Source organism: Triturus cristatus, unplaced genomic scaffold, assembly GCF_964204655.1.
Source record: "Triturus cristatus unplaced genomic scaffold, aTriCri1.1 SCAFFOLD_292, whole genome shotgun sequence".
Classification (NCBI taxonomy): domain Eukaryota; kingdom Metazoa; phylum Chordata; class Amphibia; order Caudata; family Salamandridae; genus Triturus; species Triturus cristatus.
Genome location: NW_028188527.1, coordinates 414,794 through 431,805, shown reverse-complemented (window position 1 = coordinate 431,805; position 17,012 = coordinate 414,794). Strand labels below are relative to the sequence as shown.

General features: G+C 54.1%; 2 protein-coding genes across 2 annotated transcripts; both read left to right on the top strand.

The window, feature by feature from the left end:
* Positions 1-539: 539 nt before the first annotated feature.
* On the top strand, positions 540-16,579 carry LOC146768928 (uncharacterized). The gene is made up of 3 exons (XM_085640624.1): positions 540-862; positions 12,538-13,115; positions 15,865-16,579. Exons 1-3 carry the CDS (start codon positions 556-558, stop codon positions 16,180-16,182), a joined length of 1,203 nt encoding a protein of 400 aa, XP_085496750.1. The 5' UTR covers positions 540-555; the 3' UTR covers positions 16,183-16,579.
* On the top strand, positions 11,392-12,335 carry LOC146768929 (histone H1.3-like). Its single transcript, XM_085640598.1, has one exon. The coding sequence runs from the start codon at positions 11,392-11,394 to the stop codon at positions 12,040-12,042; it is 651 nt and encodes a 216-aa protein (XP_085496724.1). The 3' UTR covers positions 12,043-12,335.
* Positions 16,580-17,012: the final 433 nt, after the last annotated feature.

Here is a 17,012-nt window from a genome sequence, read left to right as displayed (position 1 = left end):
TCCCAAAACCGAGCTTGAGGCCGACGAGAATAATCTTTTTGTAAAAATAAATAAATACGTGTTTATAGGGGCAGTTTACAGACTTGCCACGACCGGGCCTGACCTGTGGACAGTGTTACGGGGTTGCGGGCGGCCGCACACAGCGGGGTGGTGCCGGTGAGGCCGTTAATGTGTTGGCTCCATTAAAACATTTCAGAGCCTGCTGTTCATAGTGGGAGCGGGCACCGAGCGCCAGGGTTAGGCGGGCCGCGGTGATGAGTGGGGGCCGGGAAGGGAGGCGTGTGTGTGTGCTTGACTGTGATCCGTGCCCCGGCGGCAGCTGCTGAGCCCACGACAAAGAGGCGGCTGGGAGCGCGCTCTTTTTCAAACGGCAACGGCCGCTCCAGCCCCCCGCTCCCTGCAGAGGGCGGTCCAGGGGCGGGCTCCCCCTCGCCTTCCGTTGAGTCACGTGGGCCGCTTGGAGCGCCCTAGCCGGTCCGCCGCAGCTCCTCCATATAAGCAGCCGTCGCTGGCTGTTTCCTCATTTCTGCTCAGTCACAGTACCGACAGGACAACATGTCTGGACGCGGCAAAGGAGGGAAGGGGCTCGGCAAAGGCGGCGCCAAGAGGCACCGCAAGGTGCTCCGGGACAACATCCAGGGCATCACCAAGCCGGCCATTCGCCGCCTGGCGCGCCGTGGCGGGGTCAAGCGCATCTCCGGCCTCATCTACGAGGAGACCCGCGGGGTGCTGAAGGTTTTCCTGGAGAATGTGATCCGGGACGCCGTCACCTACACCGAGCACGCCAAGAGGAAGACCGTCACCGCCATGGATGTCGTTTACGCCCTGAAGCGCCAGGGCCGCACCCTCTACGGATTCGGCGGTTAAACTCTCGACTTGCCCACGGAAAGAAAGAGAAAAAAAAACACCAACCCAAAGGCTCTTTTAAGAGCCGACCACGATGTCATGGGAGAGCTGTATCTATGCACTAGGGATCCCGCAGGGCAGGCCTGCTTTGTAGGCCCACAGCCGGTCGGGTGAGGGGGGCATTTCTCCGAAACCGCCATGCAAGGCACTGTCCTGGGGCCAGGGCACCTTCCTGGAGCCCCGCGTCCATCCTAGTCCCGCCCACGGGGCCCGCTGTCCTGAAGCCCTGTACTGGCCACCTAAGGCGGGTATAGCCCGGCCCAGGGGCCCGCCATTCTGGAGCTCTGTACTTGGGACCTAAGGCGGGTATAGCCCGGCCCGGGGGCCCGCCATCCTGGAGCCCTGGACTGGGGACCCATGGCGAGTTTGGCCCGGCCCAGGGCCGGTCATTTCCCTCGACTATTAAGCCCCCACGTAGTGGGGGCTTACAGAACACGAATGAGGGACAAAGGTTCGAGCTAGCGGCGGCGGCCGCGCGGCCGGCCATCTGGTCGCCGATTTGCGCGACCAGATGGCCCACGGAGCTGCGCGACCAGATGGCCGGGCGGCGGAACGGCCGCGCTACCTCTAACTTTTGTCTCTCGCTCGGGCGCTGTAAGCCCCCACTTCGTGGGGGCTTAATAGTCGGTAAAATAGAGCGTTCCCATGCAGGCCCATGGGGTGTGCGATCCTCATTTTTTTTTGTGACCGATTTCGGGACTCTAAGCACCTGTTTTAGTGCTTTTTTTTTTTTATTATTGTTTTGTTGACATTTTGGTTCAAGGGGACCACGGCACTACTTCTACCCGGGGCAATGGAGCTCCACTTCGGGTAACATTTCAGGTTTTCCCCCTCAGCTGGAGATGGGCCCCCCAAAAAAAAAAAAATCGTAATCCTAATAAAATACATATATTTTTATTTTTTTTCACCCAAAAATGAAATAACGTCCTTCACAGTATCTGGTCCATTTTGTAGCCTCCAGTCACCCCTTTAACAATGTTTAATAAAAAATAAAAATAAAAATACTAAAATTTTAGGTCAAATGGGACGAAGTCACTTTTTCTACACAGGGTGCTCCAATTGGGGTAATATTTCAGGATTTACCCCTCGACTGGAGGTGGGAAAAATACTTCACTCAAAGGGTACATAAAGCCCTTTACATTATCAGATCCAAGACTTCAGTGTCTCGGGCCCATTTCTAGCCTCCAGGCGCTTGTTTTGTTCTTTTTATGACATTTTGAAATTTACAGGTTTATGGGGACACAGTAGCTCGTTCTACCCAGGGCTATGGAGCTCCGCGCAGGGTAAGATTTCAAGTTTCGCCCCGGGCTGGAGATGTGAAAACGCAACACTTCACATACTCAGCAAAGTGTATTTAACCCCTTTACAGTATCAGAACAAGGCCTTGGGCCTACCTCCAGCCTCCAGGCACCAATTTTACTGATACTTGTGACATTTGCAGGTGTTAGGCTTCAAGGGGATGAAGTCGCACCTTCTACCCAGGGTTATGGAGCTCCGCGCAGGGTAAGATTTCAGGATTCACCCCTGGCTGTGGTGCGAAAATAAAACACTTCACATACTCAGTACAGTCTATTTAACCCTTAACAGTATCAGAACAAGGCCTGCAAGGCCTTGGGCCTACTTCCAGCCTCCTGGCACCAGTTTTACTGATACTTGTGACATTTAAAGGTGTTAGGCTTCAAGGGGATGAAGTCGCACCTTCTACCCAGGGTTATGGAGCTCCGCGCAGGGTAAGATTTCAGGTTTCACCCCTGGCTGCAGGGGTGAAAACAAAACACTTCACAGACTCAGTAAAGTGTATTTAACTCCTTCACAGCATCAGAACAAGGCCTGCAAGGCCTTGGGTGTGTTTCCAGCCTCCAGGCACCAATTTACTGATACTTGTGACATTTGCAGGGGTTAGGCTTCAAGGGGATGAAGCCGCACCTTCTACCCAGGGTTATGGAGCTCCGCGCAGGGTGAGATTTCAGGGTTTACCCCCGGATGGAAGTGTGAAAATAAAACACTTCACATACTCAGGAAAGTGTATTTAGCTGCTTTACAGTATCAGAATAAGGCCTGCAAGGTCTTGGGTGTGTTTCCAGCCTCCAGGCACCAATTTACTGATACTTGTGACATTTGCAGGTGTGAGGCATCATGGGGATGAAGTCGCACCTTCTACCCAGGGTTATGGAGCTCCGCGCAGGGTGAGATTTCAGGGTTCACCCCTGGATGGAAGTGTGAACATAAAACACTTCACATACTCAGGAAAGAGTATTTAGCTGCTTTACAGTATCAGAATAAGGCCTGCAAGGCCTTGGGACTACTTCCAGCCTCCTGGCACCAGTTTTACTGATACTTGTGACATTTGCAGGTGTTAGGCTTCAAGGGGATGAAGTCGCACCTTCTACCCAGGGTCATGGAGCTCCACGCAGGGTAAGATTTCAGGCTTCGCCCCAGGCTGGAGGAGTGAAAATAAAACACATCACATACTCAGGAAAGTGTATTTAACTCCTTTACAGTATCAGAATAAGGCCTGCAAGGCCTTGGGCCTACATCCAGCCTCCTGGCACCAGTTTTACTGATACTTGTGACATTCGTAGTTGTTAGGCTTCAAGGGGATGAAGTCGCGCCTTCTAACCAGGGTCATGGAGCTCCGCGCAGGGTAAGATTTCAGGTTTCACCCCTGGCTGCAGGGGTGAAAACAAAACACTTCACAGACTCAGTAAAGTGTATTTAACTCCTTCACAGCATCAGAACAAGGCCTGCAAGGCCTTGGGTGTGTTTCCAGCCTCCAGGCACCAATTTACTGATACTTGTGACATTTGCAGGTGTTAGGCATCAAGGGGATGAAGTCGCACCTTCTACCCAGGGTTATGGAGCTCCGCGCAGGGTAAGATTTCAGGTTTCACCCCTGGCTGCAGGGGTGAAAACAAAACACTTCGCATACTCAGTAAAGTGCATTTCACTCCTTTACAGTATCAGAACAAGGCCTGCAAGGCCTTGGGCCTACTTCCAGCCTCCTGGCACCAATTTACTGATACTTGTGACATTTGCAGGGGTTAGGCTTCAAGGGGATGAAGCCGCACCTTCTACCCAGGGTTATGGAGCTCCGCGCAGAGTGAGATTTCAGGGTTTACCCCTGGATGGAAGTGTGAACATAAAACACTTCACATACTCAGGAAAGTGTATGTAGCTGCTTTACAGTATCAGAATAAGGCATGCAAGGCCTTGGGCCTACTTCCAGCCTCCTGGCACCAGTTTTACTGATACTTGTGACATTTGCAGGTGTTAGGCATCAAGGGGATGAAGTCGCACCTTCTACCCAGGGTCATGGAGCTCCGCGCAGGGTGAGATTTCAGGGTTCACCCCTGGCTGCAGGTGGGAAAATAAAACACTTCACATACTCAGGAAAGTGTATTTAGCTCCTTTACAGTATCAGAATGAGGCCTGCAAGGCCTTGGGCCTACTTCCAGACTCCTGGCACCAGTTTTACTGATACTTGTGACATTTGCAGGGGTTAGGCTTCAAGGGGATGAAGTCGCACCTTCTACCCAGGGTTATGGAGCTCCGCGCAGGGTGAGATTTCAGGGTTTACCCCTGGATGGAAGTGTGAAAATAAAACACTTCACATACTCAGGAAAGTGTATTAGGTGCTTTACAGTATCAGAATAAGGCCTGCAAGGCCTTGGGCCTACTTCCAGCCTCCTGGCACCAGTTTACTGATACTTGTGACATTTGCAGGGGTTAGGCTTCAAGGGGATGAAGTCGCACCTTCTACCCAGGGTTATGGAGCTCCGCGCAGGGTGAGATTTCAGGGTTTACCCCTGGATGGAAGTGTGAACATAAAACACTTCACATACTCAGGAAAGTGTATGTAGCTGCTTTACAGTATCAGAATAAGGCATGCAAGGCCTTGGGCCTACTTCCAGCCTCCTGGCACCAGTTTTACTGATACTTGTGACATTTGCAGGTGTTAGGCATCAAGGGGATGAAGTCGCACCTTCTACCCAGGGTCATGGAGCTCCGCGCAGGGTGAGATTTCAGGGTTCACCCCTGGCTGCAGGTGGGAAAATAAAACACTTCACATACTCAGGAAAGTGTATTTAGCTCCTTTACAGTATCAGAATGAGGCCTGCAAGGCCTTGGGCCTACTTCCAGACTCCTGGCACCAGTTTTACTGATACTTGTGACATTTGCAGGTGTTAGGCTTCAAGGGGATGAAGTCGCACCTTCTACCCAGGTTTATGGAGCTCCGCGCAGGGTAAGATTTCAGGTTTCACCCCCGGCTGCAGGTGTGAAAACAAAACACTTCACAGACTCAGTAAAGTGTATTTAACTCCTTCACAGCATCAAAACAAGGCCTGCAAGGTCTTGGGTGTGTTTCCAGCCTCCAGGCACCAATTTACTGATACTTGTGACATTTGCAGGTGTGAGGCATCATGGGGATGAAGTCGCACCTTCTACCCAGGGTTATGGAGCTCCGCGCAGGGTGAGATTTCAGGGTTCACCCCTGGATGGAAGTGTGAACATAAAACACTTCACATACTCAGGAAAGAGTATTTAGCTGCTTTACAGTATCAGAATAAGGCCTGCAAGGCCTTGGGACTACTTCCAGCCTCCTGGCACCAGTTTTACTGATACTTGTGACATTTGCAGGTGTTAGGCTTCAAGGGGATGAAGTCGCACCTTCTACCCAGGGTCATGGAGCTCCACGCAGGGTAAGATTTCAGGCTTCGCCCCAGGCTGGAGGAGTGAAAATAAAACACATCACATACTCAGGAAAGTGTATTTAACTCCTTTACAGTATCAGAATAAGGCCTGCAAGGCCTTGGGCCTACATCCAGCCTCCTGGCACCAGTTTTACTGATACTTGTGACATTTGTAGTTGTTAGGCTTCAAGGGGATGAAGTCGCGCCTTCTACCCAGGGTCATGGAGCTCCGCGCAGGGTAAGATTTCAGGTTTCACCCCTGGCTGCAGGGGTGAAAACAAAACACTTCACAGACTCAGTAAAGTGTATTTAACTCCTTCACAGCATCAGAACAAGGCCTGCAAGGCCTTGGGTGTGTTTCCAGCCTCCAGGCACCAATTTACTGATACTTGTGACATTTGCAGGTGTTAGGCATCAAGGGGATGAAGTCGCACCTTCTACCCAGGGTTATGGAGCTCCGCGCAGGGTAAGATTTCAGGTTTCACCCCTGGCTGCAGGGGTGAAAACAAAACACTTCGCATACTCAGTAAAGTGCATTTCACTCCTTTACAGTATCAGAACAAGGCCTGCAAGGCCTTGGGCCTACTTCCAGCCTCCTGGCACCAATTTACTGATACTTGTGACATTTGCAGGGGTTAGGCTTCAAGGGGATGAAGCCGCACCTTCTACCCAGGGTTATGGAGCTCCGCGCAGAGTGAGATTTCAGGGTTTACCCCTGGATGGAAGTGTGAACATAAAACACTTCACATACTCAGGAAAGTGTATGTAGCTGCTTTACAGTATCAGAATAAGGCCTGCAAGGCCTTGGGACTACTTCCAGCCTCCTGGCACCAGTTTTACTGATACTTGTGACATTTGCAGGTGTTAGGCATCAAGGGGATGAAGTCGCACCTTCTACCCAGGGTCATGGAGCTCCGCGCAGGGTGAGATTTCAGGGTTCACCCCTGGCTGCAGGTGGGAAAATAAAACACTTCACATACTCAGGAAAGTGTATTTAGCTCCTTTACAGTATCAGAATGAGGCCTGCAAGGCCTTGGGCCTACTTCCAGACTCCTGGCACCAGTTTTACTGATACTTGTGACATTTGCAGGTGTTAGGCTTCAAGGGGATGAAGTAGCACCTTCTACCCAGGGTCATGGAGCTCCGCGCAGGGTAAGATTTCAGGTTTCACCCCTGGCTGCAGGGGTGAAAACAAAACACTTCACAGACTCAGTAAAGTGTATTTAACTCTTTCACAGCATCAGAACAAGGCCTGCAAGGCCTTGGGTGTGTTTCCAGCCTCCAGGCACCAATTTACTGATACTTGTGACATTTGCAGGTGTTAGGCATCAAGGGGATGAAGTCGCACCTTCTACCCAGGGTTATGGAGCTCCGCGCAGGGTAAGATTTCAGGGTTTACCCCTGGATGGAAGTGTGAAAATAAAACACTTCACATACTCAGGAAAGTGTATTAGGTGCTTTACAGTATCAGAATAAGGCCTGCAAGGCCTTGGGCCTACTTCCAGCCTCATGGCACCAGTTTACTGATACTTGTGACATTTGCAGGGGTTAGGCTTCAAGGGGATGAAGTCGCACCTTCTACCCAGGGTTATGGAGCTCCGCGCAGGGTGAGATTTCAGGGTTTACCCCCGGATGGAAGTGTGAAAATAAAACACTTCACATACTCAGGAAAGTGTATTTAGCTGCTTTACAGTATCAGAATAAGGCCTGCAAGGTCTTGGGTGTGTTTCCAGCCTCCAGGCACCAATTTACTGATACTTGTGACATTTGCAGGTGTGAGGCATCATGGGGATGAAGTCGCACCTTCTACCCAGGGTTATGGAGCTCCGCGCAGGGTGAGATTTCAGGGTTCACCCCTGGATGGAAGTGTGAACATAAAACACTTCACATACTCAGGAAAGAGTATTTAGCTGCTTTACAGTATCAGAATAAGGCCTGCAAGGCCTTGGGACTACTTCCAGCCTCCTGGCACCAGTTTTACTGATACTTGTGACATTTGCAGGTGTTAGGCTTCAAGGGGATGAAGTCGCACCTTCTACCCAGGGTCATGGAGCTCCACGCAGGGTAAGATTTCAGGCTTCGCCCCAGGCTGGAGGAGTGAAAATAAAACACATCACATACTCAGGAAAGTGTATTTAACTCCTTTACAGTATCAGAATAAGGCCTGCAAGGCCTTGGGCCTACATCCAGCCTCCTGGCACCAGTTTTACTGATACTTGTGACATTTGTAGTTGTTAGGCTTCAAGGGGATGAAGTCGCGCCTTCTACCCAGGGTCATGGAGCTCCGCGCAGGGTAAGATTTCAGGTTTCACCCCTGGCTGCAGGGGTGAAAACAAAACACTTCACAGACTCAGTAAAGTGTATTTAACTCCTTCACAGCATCAGAACAAGGCCTGCAAGGTCTTGGGTGTGTTTCCAGCCTCCAGGCACCAATTTACTGATACTTGTGACATTTGCAGGTGTGAGGCATCATGGGGATGAAGTCGCACCTTCTACCCAGGGTTATGGAGCTCCGCGCAGGGTGAGATTTCAGGGTTCACCCCTGGATGGAAGTGTGAACATAAAACACTTCACATACTCAGGAAAGAGTATTTAGCTGCTTTACAGTATCAGAATAAGGCCTGCAAGGCCTTGGGACTACTTCCAGCCTCCTGGCACCAGTTTTACTGATACTTGTGACATTTGCAGGTGTTAGGCTTCAAGGGGATGAAGTCGCACCTTCTACCCAGGGTCATGGAGCTCCACGCAGGGTAAGATTTCAGGCTTCGCCCCAGGCTGGAGGAGTGAAAATAAAACACATCACATACTCAGGAAAGTGTATTTAACTCCTTTACAGTATCAGAATAAGGCCTGCAAGGCCTTGGGCCTACATCCAGCCTCCTGGCACCAGTTTTACTGATACTTGTGACATTTGTAGTTGTTAGGCTTCAAGGGGATGAAGTCGCGCCTTCTACCCAGGGTCATGGAGCTCCGCGCAGGGTAAGATTTCAGGTTTCACCCCTGGCTGCAGGGGTGAAAACAAAACACTTCACAGACTCAGTAAAGTGTATTTAACTCCTTCACAGCATCAGAACAAGGCCTGCAAGGTCTTGGGTGTGTTTCCAGCCTCCAGGCACCAATTTACTGATACTTGTGACATTTGCAGGTGTTAGGCATCAAGGGGATGAAGTCGCACCTTCTACCCAGGGTTATGGAGCTCCGCGCAGGGTAAGATTTCAGGTTTCACCCCTGGCTGCAGGGGTGAAAACAAAACACTTCACATACTCAGTAAAGTGCATTTCACTCCTTTACAGTATCAGAACAAGGCCTGCAAGGCCTTGGGCCTACTTCCAGCCTCCTGGCACCAATTTACTGATACTTGTGACATTTGCAGGGGTTAGGCTTCAAGGGGATGAAGCCGCACCTTCTACCCAGGGTTATGGAGCTCCGCGCAGAGTGAGATTTCAGGGTTTACCCCAGGCTGGAGGAGTGAAAATAAAACACTTCACATACTCAGGAAAGTGTATTTATCTCCTTTACAGTATCAGAATAAGGCCTGCAAGTCCTTGGGCCTACTTCGAGCCTCCTGGCACCAGTTTTACTGATACTTGTGACATTTGCAGGTGTTAGGCTTCAAGGGGATGAAGTTGCACCTTCTACCCAGGGTCATGGAGCTCCGCGCAGGGTGAGATTTCAGGGTTCACCCCAGGCTTGAGGTGTGACAATAAAACACTTCACATACTCCGGAAAGTGTAATTAACTCCTTTACCGTATCAGAATAAGGCCTGCAAGGCCTTGGGCCTACTTCCAGCCTCCAGGCACCAGTATTACTGATACTTTGTGACATTTTAAGGTGTTAAGCTTCAAGGGGATGAAGTCACACCTTGTACCCAGTGTCATGGAGCTCCGCGCAGGGTAAGATTTCAGGCTTCACCCCAGGCTGGAGGAGTGAAAATAAAACACTTCACATACTCAGGAAAGTGTATTTAACTCCTTTACAGTATCAGAATAAGGCCTGCAAGGCCTTGGGCCTACTTCCAGCCTCCAGGCACCAGTATTACTGATACTTTGTGACATTTTAAGGTGTTAGGCTTCAAGGGGATGAAGTCGCACCTTGTACCCAGGGTCATGGAGCTCCGCGCAGGGTACGATTTCAGGTTTGGAGGTGTGAACTCCGTTACAGTATCAGAACAAGACCTGCATGGCCTTGGGTGTGTTTCTAGCCTCCAGGCACCAGTTTTACTGATACTTTGTGACCTTTGGAGGAGATAAGCTTCAAGGGGACGTAGTTGCACCTTCTACCCAGGGTTATGGAGCTATGCGCAGGGTGAGATTTCAGGGTTCACCCCTGGCTGGAGGTGTGACTATGTGGATTGTTTTGTTTTCACACCTCCAGCCAGGGGTGAACCCTGAAATCTCACCCTGCGCGGAGCTCCATAACCCTGGGTAGAAGGTGCGACTTCATCCCCTTGAAGCTGTAAACCTCCAAATGTCACAAATATTACTAAAACATGTACCTGGAAGCTAGGGATGGGCCGGAGATCCTGAAGGCTAAGATCTGATACTGTGAATGGTGTTCATGTGCGTTCTGGACTTTGTGAAGTGTTTTGTTTTCTTCCCCTACCTCCATCCAAATTAGCAGCAGGCCTCGATCAGGCTACAGTGCGCAGAATATGATTTCTGGTCTCAGGTCTCCCTCGTGACATACCATTGGATTCAGGAGTGGTCCCCACTCCAGCGATAGGGCTCAGTAGAACAGTGGTAGTCACAGGCCTCACTCTGTACTGTACTATTCAGTTCCGCAGTGGGCCTCCCCGGTCATAGGCTCAGCGTCTGACATACAGTAACTCACTCTGTCTACAGATGTCACCTCAGAGGTACACCTAGCTCCAGCTGTAAAAATCAGCTCAGCAGAGTGCCTCCATGCCGGTACTGGGGTCACCATTTCAGGTGCATTCACACCCTCTGCTCTCACTTGGGGTGTCTTAAAACATGTAGGCCTAACTCGGCCGCCTTCCTTCATTGTGTCACTGTGTATTTATTGTATTGAGTCTGCACCCGCCTCCTCTGGCTCGGCGCTCGGCAGTGAATGCTCTCTGCCTGCATGTGAAGCTGCCAGCACACGGCCGCCTGGTGATGCGTGCGAGGCTGGAGCCAGGGCCGTGCCCCGCTGCTTGTAAGCCCCGAGCCGAGGGTGCCACAGCCGAGGGTGCAGGCGCGCGGGGAGGGCCCCCTGGCCCCCGTGCCAGGGGCTCCCTGGCATTGTTTCCACCCCGCGCTCGGCCGGCGGAGCCCTGTGTTACTTCGGCCCGTTCCAGAACGCGCTCCCCGCGGCCCCCGCAGCCCCACTGTGACGCCACAGGGCCCGCTCCCTGCAGGAGCCCCCTCCCTCCCGCGGGCCGCCGCTCCCGGCCGCAGGAGTCGAGAGAGGACCGGGGAAAAGGGGTCCGGAGCCCGGGATTTCAGGCATGGAGGCGCCCGCCGTCGGGGGAGCGCCGAGTCTCCCCGCGGATCACAAGCCAGGGATGAGGGGTGGATCCGAAACGGGGGCAGGCCCGGGAGAGGGCCGAAGCTGGGCTCCTGGTCATGTATGCGTGGAAGCGCGTGTTTAACTGATTGTGTTTTAAAACGTGGATAATCCGAAGGTAGGAAACACAAAAGTCAGCTGGGAGCAAAGAGCCGAGTGTGCCTCGCACAGCCCTGTCTGCTCGGGACCAATCAGAGGCCGGCTCCTCCCTGTATATATTCACGGGGCTCGGGTTTGGGAGGGACATTTCTGTTCAGTGACAGCGCCCGCGCCGAGACTCGCATTACAATGGCCGAAACCGCTCCAGCCGCCGCGGCGCCTCCCGCTGAGGTCGCCCCCAAGAAAAAGCAGCAGAAGAAGACAGCGGGGGCCTCCAAGGCCAAGAAGCCTTCCGGCCCCAGCGTGGCCGATCTGATCCTGAAGGTGGTGACCGCCTCTGCCGAGAGGAAGGGAGTCTCCCTGTCGGCCATGAAGAAGGGGCTGGTCGCCGAGGGCTACGATGTGGACAAGAACAAGAGCCGGGTCAAGGCCTCCCTCAAGAGCCTGGTCAGCAAAGGCGCCCTGGCCCAGCTGAAGGGCACCGGGGCCTCCGGATCCTTCAAGGTGAACAAGAAGCAGCTGGAGGGCAAGAAGGCGGCCAAGAAGGCGGCCGCCAAGACCAAGAAACCAGCGGCCAAGAAAGCTGCCCCTGCCGCCAAGAAGCCCAAAAAGGCTCCCGCGGGGGTCAAGAAGAGCCCGAAGAAGGTCAAGAAGCCTGCGGCAGCAAAGAGCCCCAAGAAGCCCAAGGCTGCCCCCGCCAAGAAGGCTGCCAAGAGCCCAGCGAAAGCCAAGGCGGCGAAGCCCAAAGTGGCCAAGAAAAGCCCTGCCAAGGTAGTCAAACCCAAGGCAGCCAAGCCCAAAGCAGCCAAGCCCAAGAAGGCAGCGCCCAAGAAGAAGTAAGGGCTTGCACCAAGACACTGCAAACACAACGGCTCTTTTAAGAGCCATCCACCCGGTCCAGAAGAGAGCTTGTTCGTCCCCACCCTTGCACCCCGCGTGCACACTTCTCTATAATAATAAACGGCACAGTAAATCCATAGCGCACCTTTCCGCACGCGAGTGCCGTGTGTGATCTTGGTCATGTAAACGGCTCTTTTGGTGCTGCGTGGATTGAAATCTGTGTACCAAATAAAGAAGGGGGTCTGGGAGTTTATTAGACCTCCGTTTATAATAAATGTGAAATAACGTGTGCCTTGGTGCTTTCACTGTATCCGGGCAGATTCGAAGTGGTGTCTGCATAAAGCAGACGATTGTGAACGTGAAATCGAGCGCAGTTAACGGCGGCGTGTTCCAGGGTGACCAAGGGCAGTACACTTATAAAATCCTGGGCTCCTCGCCCAGTTGACCGGGGGCGAGTGGTTCGTGTGACTATGGATGGACACGGAGACAAAGGCTGACCCAAGCGCGGGCTACGGCTCCAACGTACATCATCCAATCGGAGGGTGTCTTTTTCTCCACAGCTCATTGGAGAGACAGGCTGCAGCCTCCGGTTCATTGGCCAATCATTGCACACCGCGGGCTATTTTCAAACGTGGGGCGGTCGCTTCAGCCAACCAGAGCAGCCCTCCGTCTTCGAGTGCATAAATAGGGCTCTTGCCTGCTTGAACTCCATTCTTCCTCGCTTGTCGCTGAGAGAGACCGCTCCCGCCATGGCCCGCACCAAGCAGACAGCCCGCAAGTCCACCGGCGGCAAAGCGCCTCGCAAGCAGCTGGCCACCAAGGCTGCCCGCAAGAGCGCGCCTGCCACCGGCGGCGTCAAGAAGCCTCACCGCTACCGACCCGGCACTGTGGCTCTCCGCGAGATCCGCATCCGCAAGCTGCCCTTCCAGCGCTTGGTGAGGGAGATCGCCCAGGACTTCAAGACCGACCTGCGCTTCCAGAGCTCCGCCGTCATGGCCCTGCAAGAGGCCAGCGAGGCCTACCTGGTGGGGCTCTTCGAGGACACCAACCTGTGCGCCATCCACGCCAAGAGGGTGACCATCATGCCCAAGGACATCCAGCTGGCCCGTCGTATCCGAGGCGAGAGGGCCTAAGGAGACACGCCGACCCGAACAACCACCACAACGGCTCTTTTAAGGGCCACCACCCTGTCACATACGAGCTTCTCTTATCTGCCATGGCATGTTCTACAGGTTAGGGTGGGTGGGCTGGCTGAGAGTACCACGAGTACTGGGTAACTTATACCGGCACTGGGTGACCAGAGCACTCCGTGTTCACAGTGCACAATCGCATCTTCAATGTGTCCATCGTTTAATAAAGAGCTTTGTTTGGGTGGAGGGTTGTGTTGGGATCCGCTGGTCACAAGCCAGCGCTGTGGGGCATCTGTGCTCCCGGTACATCGGGTTCATGTGTCCGATTTCGGGAGCGCTTGCCCAGGGGCGGATTATTGCCGTTGCCCTTGGTCTTAAAGTACAAACACAACGTGACACCCGCACACACTAAAACTGGTCGCCGAAAACAATAAGCCCGTGGGCTCATTTAACGTCATCGTTACATTACAGTGCTTATGTGACACTTGGTACCAAAGAGAGGGCTCATTCATATAAACAGGTTTATTTAAACAGGCAAAACGGGTTGCCTGCTCCATCGTCCCTCGCTCATTTAACGTCATCGTTACATTACAGTGCTTACGTGAGACTTGGTCCCAAAGAGAGGGCTCATTCATATAAACATGTTTATTAAAAACGGGTTGCCTGCTCCATCGTCCCTCGGTCTGCAGCAAGACCCGTGAGAGCGGGTCTTGTGCGCTCAACATTACCTTTTAAAACACTTATTTCTCCGGTCATAATAGAAGCACATTAGCTCTTAGGGGAGGACGTGGTTGGCCCTTAAAAGAGCCGTTGTGTTAGTTGGGGATGCGCCTCGAAGCCTTACTTGGCGCTGGTGTACTTGGTGACGGCCTTGGTGCCCTCCGACACGGCGTGCTTGGCCAGCTCTCCGGGCAGCAGCAGACGCACTGCGGTCTGGATCTCCCGGGAGGTGATGGTGCGCCGCGAGTTGTAGTGGGCCAGGCGGGAAGCCTCCCCGGCGATGCGCTCGAAGATGTCGTTCACGAAGGAGTTCATGATGCCCATGGCCTTAGAGGAGATGCCGGTGTCCGGGTGCACCTGCTTCATCACTTTGTAAATGTAGATTGCATAGCTTTCCTTCCTGCTCCTCTTGCGCTTCTTCCCGTCCTTCTTGGGCGGCTTGGAGAGCGCTTTCTTGGAGCCCTTCTTGGGAGCCGGCGCGGACTTGGCTGGTTCAGGCATGGTCGACAATCTGCACCGCTTCCTGTGGAGCCGAGAGAAATAAGGCCAGGCGAGCCCGGCACTTGTATTTATAGGCTGGGCGTGTAAAGTAGCTGCTTCTCTGCTCTCCCTTCTCATTGGCAGGCAAAGGCAAGCCCCCCACCTCCTAGTGTACTGCGGTTCTGGGTCTCTGATTGGTGAAACAGAAGCCCTCCTCCCTCCAATGAGAAGTACTATCAGCGCCTAGCTGTCAACCAATCAGACGCACCCGAAGTCTTTATATCGCCGGAGTCGAGCCGAACAGCAGTACTAATCTCTCTGTTGTGTGAGTGAGCCCCTGCATCGATCGCCATGTCTGGACGCGGAAAGCAAGGAGGAAAGGCCCGCGCTAAGGCCAAGACACGCTCTTCCAGAGCCGGGCTCCAGTTCCCCGTGGGCCGTGTGCACAGGTTACTCCGGAAGGGAAGCTACGCCGAGAGGGTGGGCGCCGGTGCCCCCGTCTATTTGGCTGCAGTCCTGGAGTACCTGACCGCTGAGATCCTGGAGCTGGCCGGCAACGCTGCCCGTGACAACAAGAAGACCCGCATCATCCCCAGACACCTCCAGCTGGCCATCCGCAACGACGAGGAGCTGAATAAGCTGCTGGGCCGAGTCACCATCGCCCAGGGAGGAGTCCTGCCCAACATCCAGGCCGTGCTGCTGCCCAAGAAAACCGAGAGCCACAAGGCAGGGGGCAAAGCAAGCAAGTAAAGGCCCGCAGACCACCGTGGAAACACACCCTAAACACAAAGGCTCTTTTCAGGGCCAACCACAGACTCCATCAAAGAGCGTATCCGTGCCAAGGTGTTACTCTGGCAGGCTTCATAGTCGCGGCAGCGCCCGCACCGTCGCTACATAGGAGGGATGCCCAAGCCCTCGGACGGACACATAAATGCTGCCCCCGTCCCAAAACCGAGCTTGAGGCCGACGAGAATAATCTTTTTGTAAAAATAAATAAATACGTGTTTATAGGGGCAGTTTACAGACTTGCCACGACCGGGCCTGACCTGTGGACAGTGTTACGGGGTTGCGGGCGGCCGCACACAGCGGGGTGGTGCCGGTGAGGCCGTTAATGTGTTGGCTCCATTAAAACATTTCAGAGCCTGCTGTTCATAGTGGGAGCGGGCACCGAGCGCCAGGGTTAGGCGGGCCGCGGTGATGAGTGGGGGCCGGGAAGGGAGGCGTGTGTGTGTGCTTGACTGTGATCCGTGCCCCGGCGGCAGCTGCTGAGCCCACGACAAAGAGGCGGCTGGGAGCGCGCTCTTTTTCAAACGGCAACGGCCGCTCCAGCCCCCCGCTCCCTGCAGAGGGCGGTCCAGGGGCGGGCTCCCCCTCGCCTTCCGTTGAGTCACGTGGGCCGCTTGGAGCGCCCTAGCCGGTCCGCCGCAGCTCCTCCATATAAGCAGCCGTCGCTGGCTGTTTCCTCATTTCTGCTCAGTCACAGTACCGACAGGACAACATGTCTGGACGCGGCAAAGGAGGGAAGGGGCTCGGCAAAGGCGGCGCCAAGAGGCACCGCAAGGTGCTCCGGGACAACATCCAGGGCATCACCAAGCCGGCCATTCGCCGCCTGGCGCGCCGTGGCGGGGTCAAGCGCATCTCCGGCCTCATCTACGAGGAGACCCGCGGGGTGCTGAAGGTTTTCCTGGAGAATGTGATCCGGGACGCCGTCACCTACACCGAGCACGCCAAGAGGAAGACCGTCACCGCCATGGATGTCGTTTACGCCCTGAAGCGCCAGGGCCGCACCCTCTACGGATTCGGCGGTTAAACTCTCGACTTGCCCACGGAAAGAAAGAGAAAAAAAAACACCAACCCAAAGGCTCTTTTAAGAGCCGACCACGATGTCATGGGAGAGCTGTATCTATGCACTAGGGATCCCGCAGGGCAGGCCTGCTTTGTAGGCCCACAGCCGGTCGGGTGAGGGGGGCATTTCTCCGAAACCGCCATGCAAGGCACTGTCCTGGGGCCAGGGCACCTTCCTGGAGCCCCGCGTCCATCCTAGTCCCGCCCACGGGGCCCGCTGTCCTGAAGCCCTGTACTGGCCACCTAAGGCGGGTATAGCCCGGCCCAGGGGCCCGCCATTCTGGAGCTCTGTACTTGGGACCTAAGGCGGGTATAGCCCGGCCCGGGGGCCCGCCATCCTGGAGCCCTGGACTGGGGACCCATGGCGAGTTTGGCCCGGCCCAGGGCCGGTCATTTCCCTCGACTATTAAGCCCCCACGTAGTGGGGGCTTACAGAACACGAATGAGGGACAAAGGTTCGAGCTAGCGGCGGCGGCCGCGCGGCCGGCCATCTGGTCGCCGATTTGCGCGACCAGATGGCCCACGGAGCTGCGCGACCAGATGGCCGGGCGGCGGAACGGCCGCGCTACCTCTAACTTTTGTCTCTCGCTCGGGCGCTGTAAGCCCCCACTTCGTGGGGGCTTAATAGTCGGTAAAATAGAGCGTTCCCATGCAGGCCCATGGGGTGTGCGATCCTCATTTTTTTTTGTGACCGATTTCGGGACTCTAAGCACCTGTTTTAGTGCTTTTTTTTTTTTATTATTGTTTTGTTGACATTTTGGTTCAAGGGGACCACGGCACTACTTCTACCCGGGG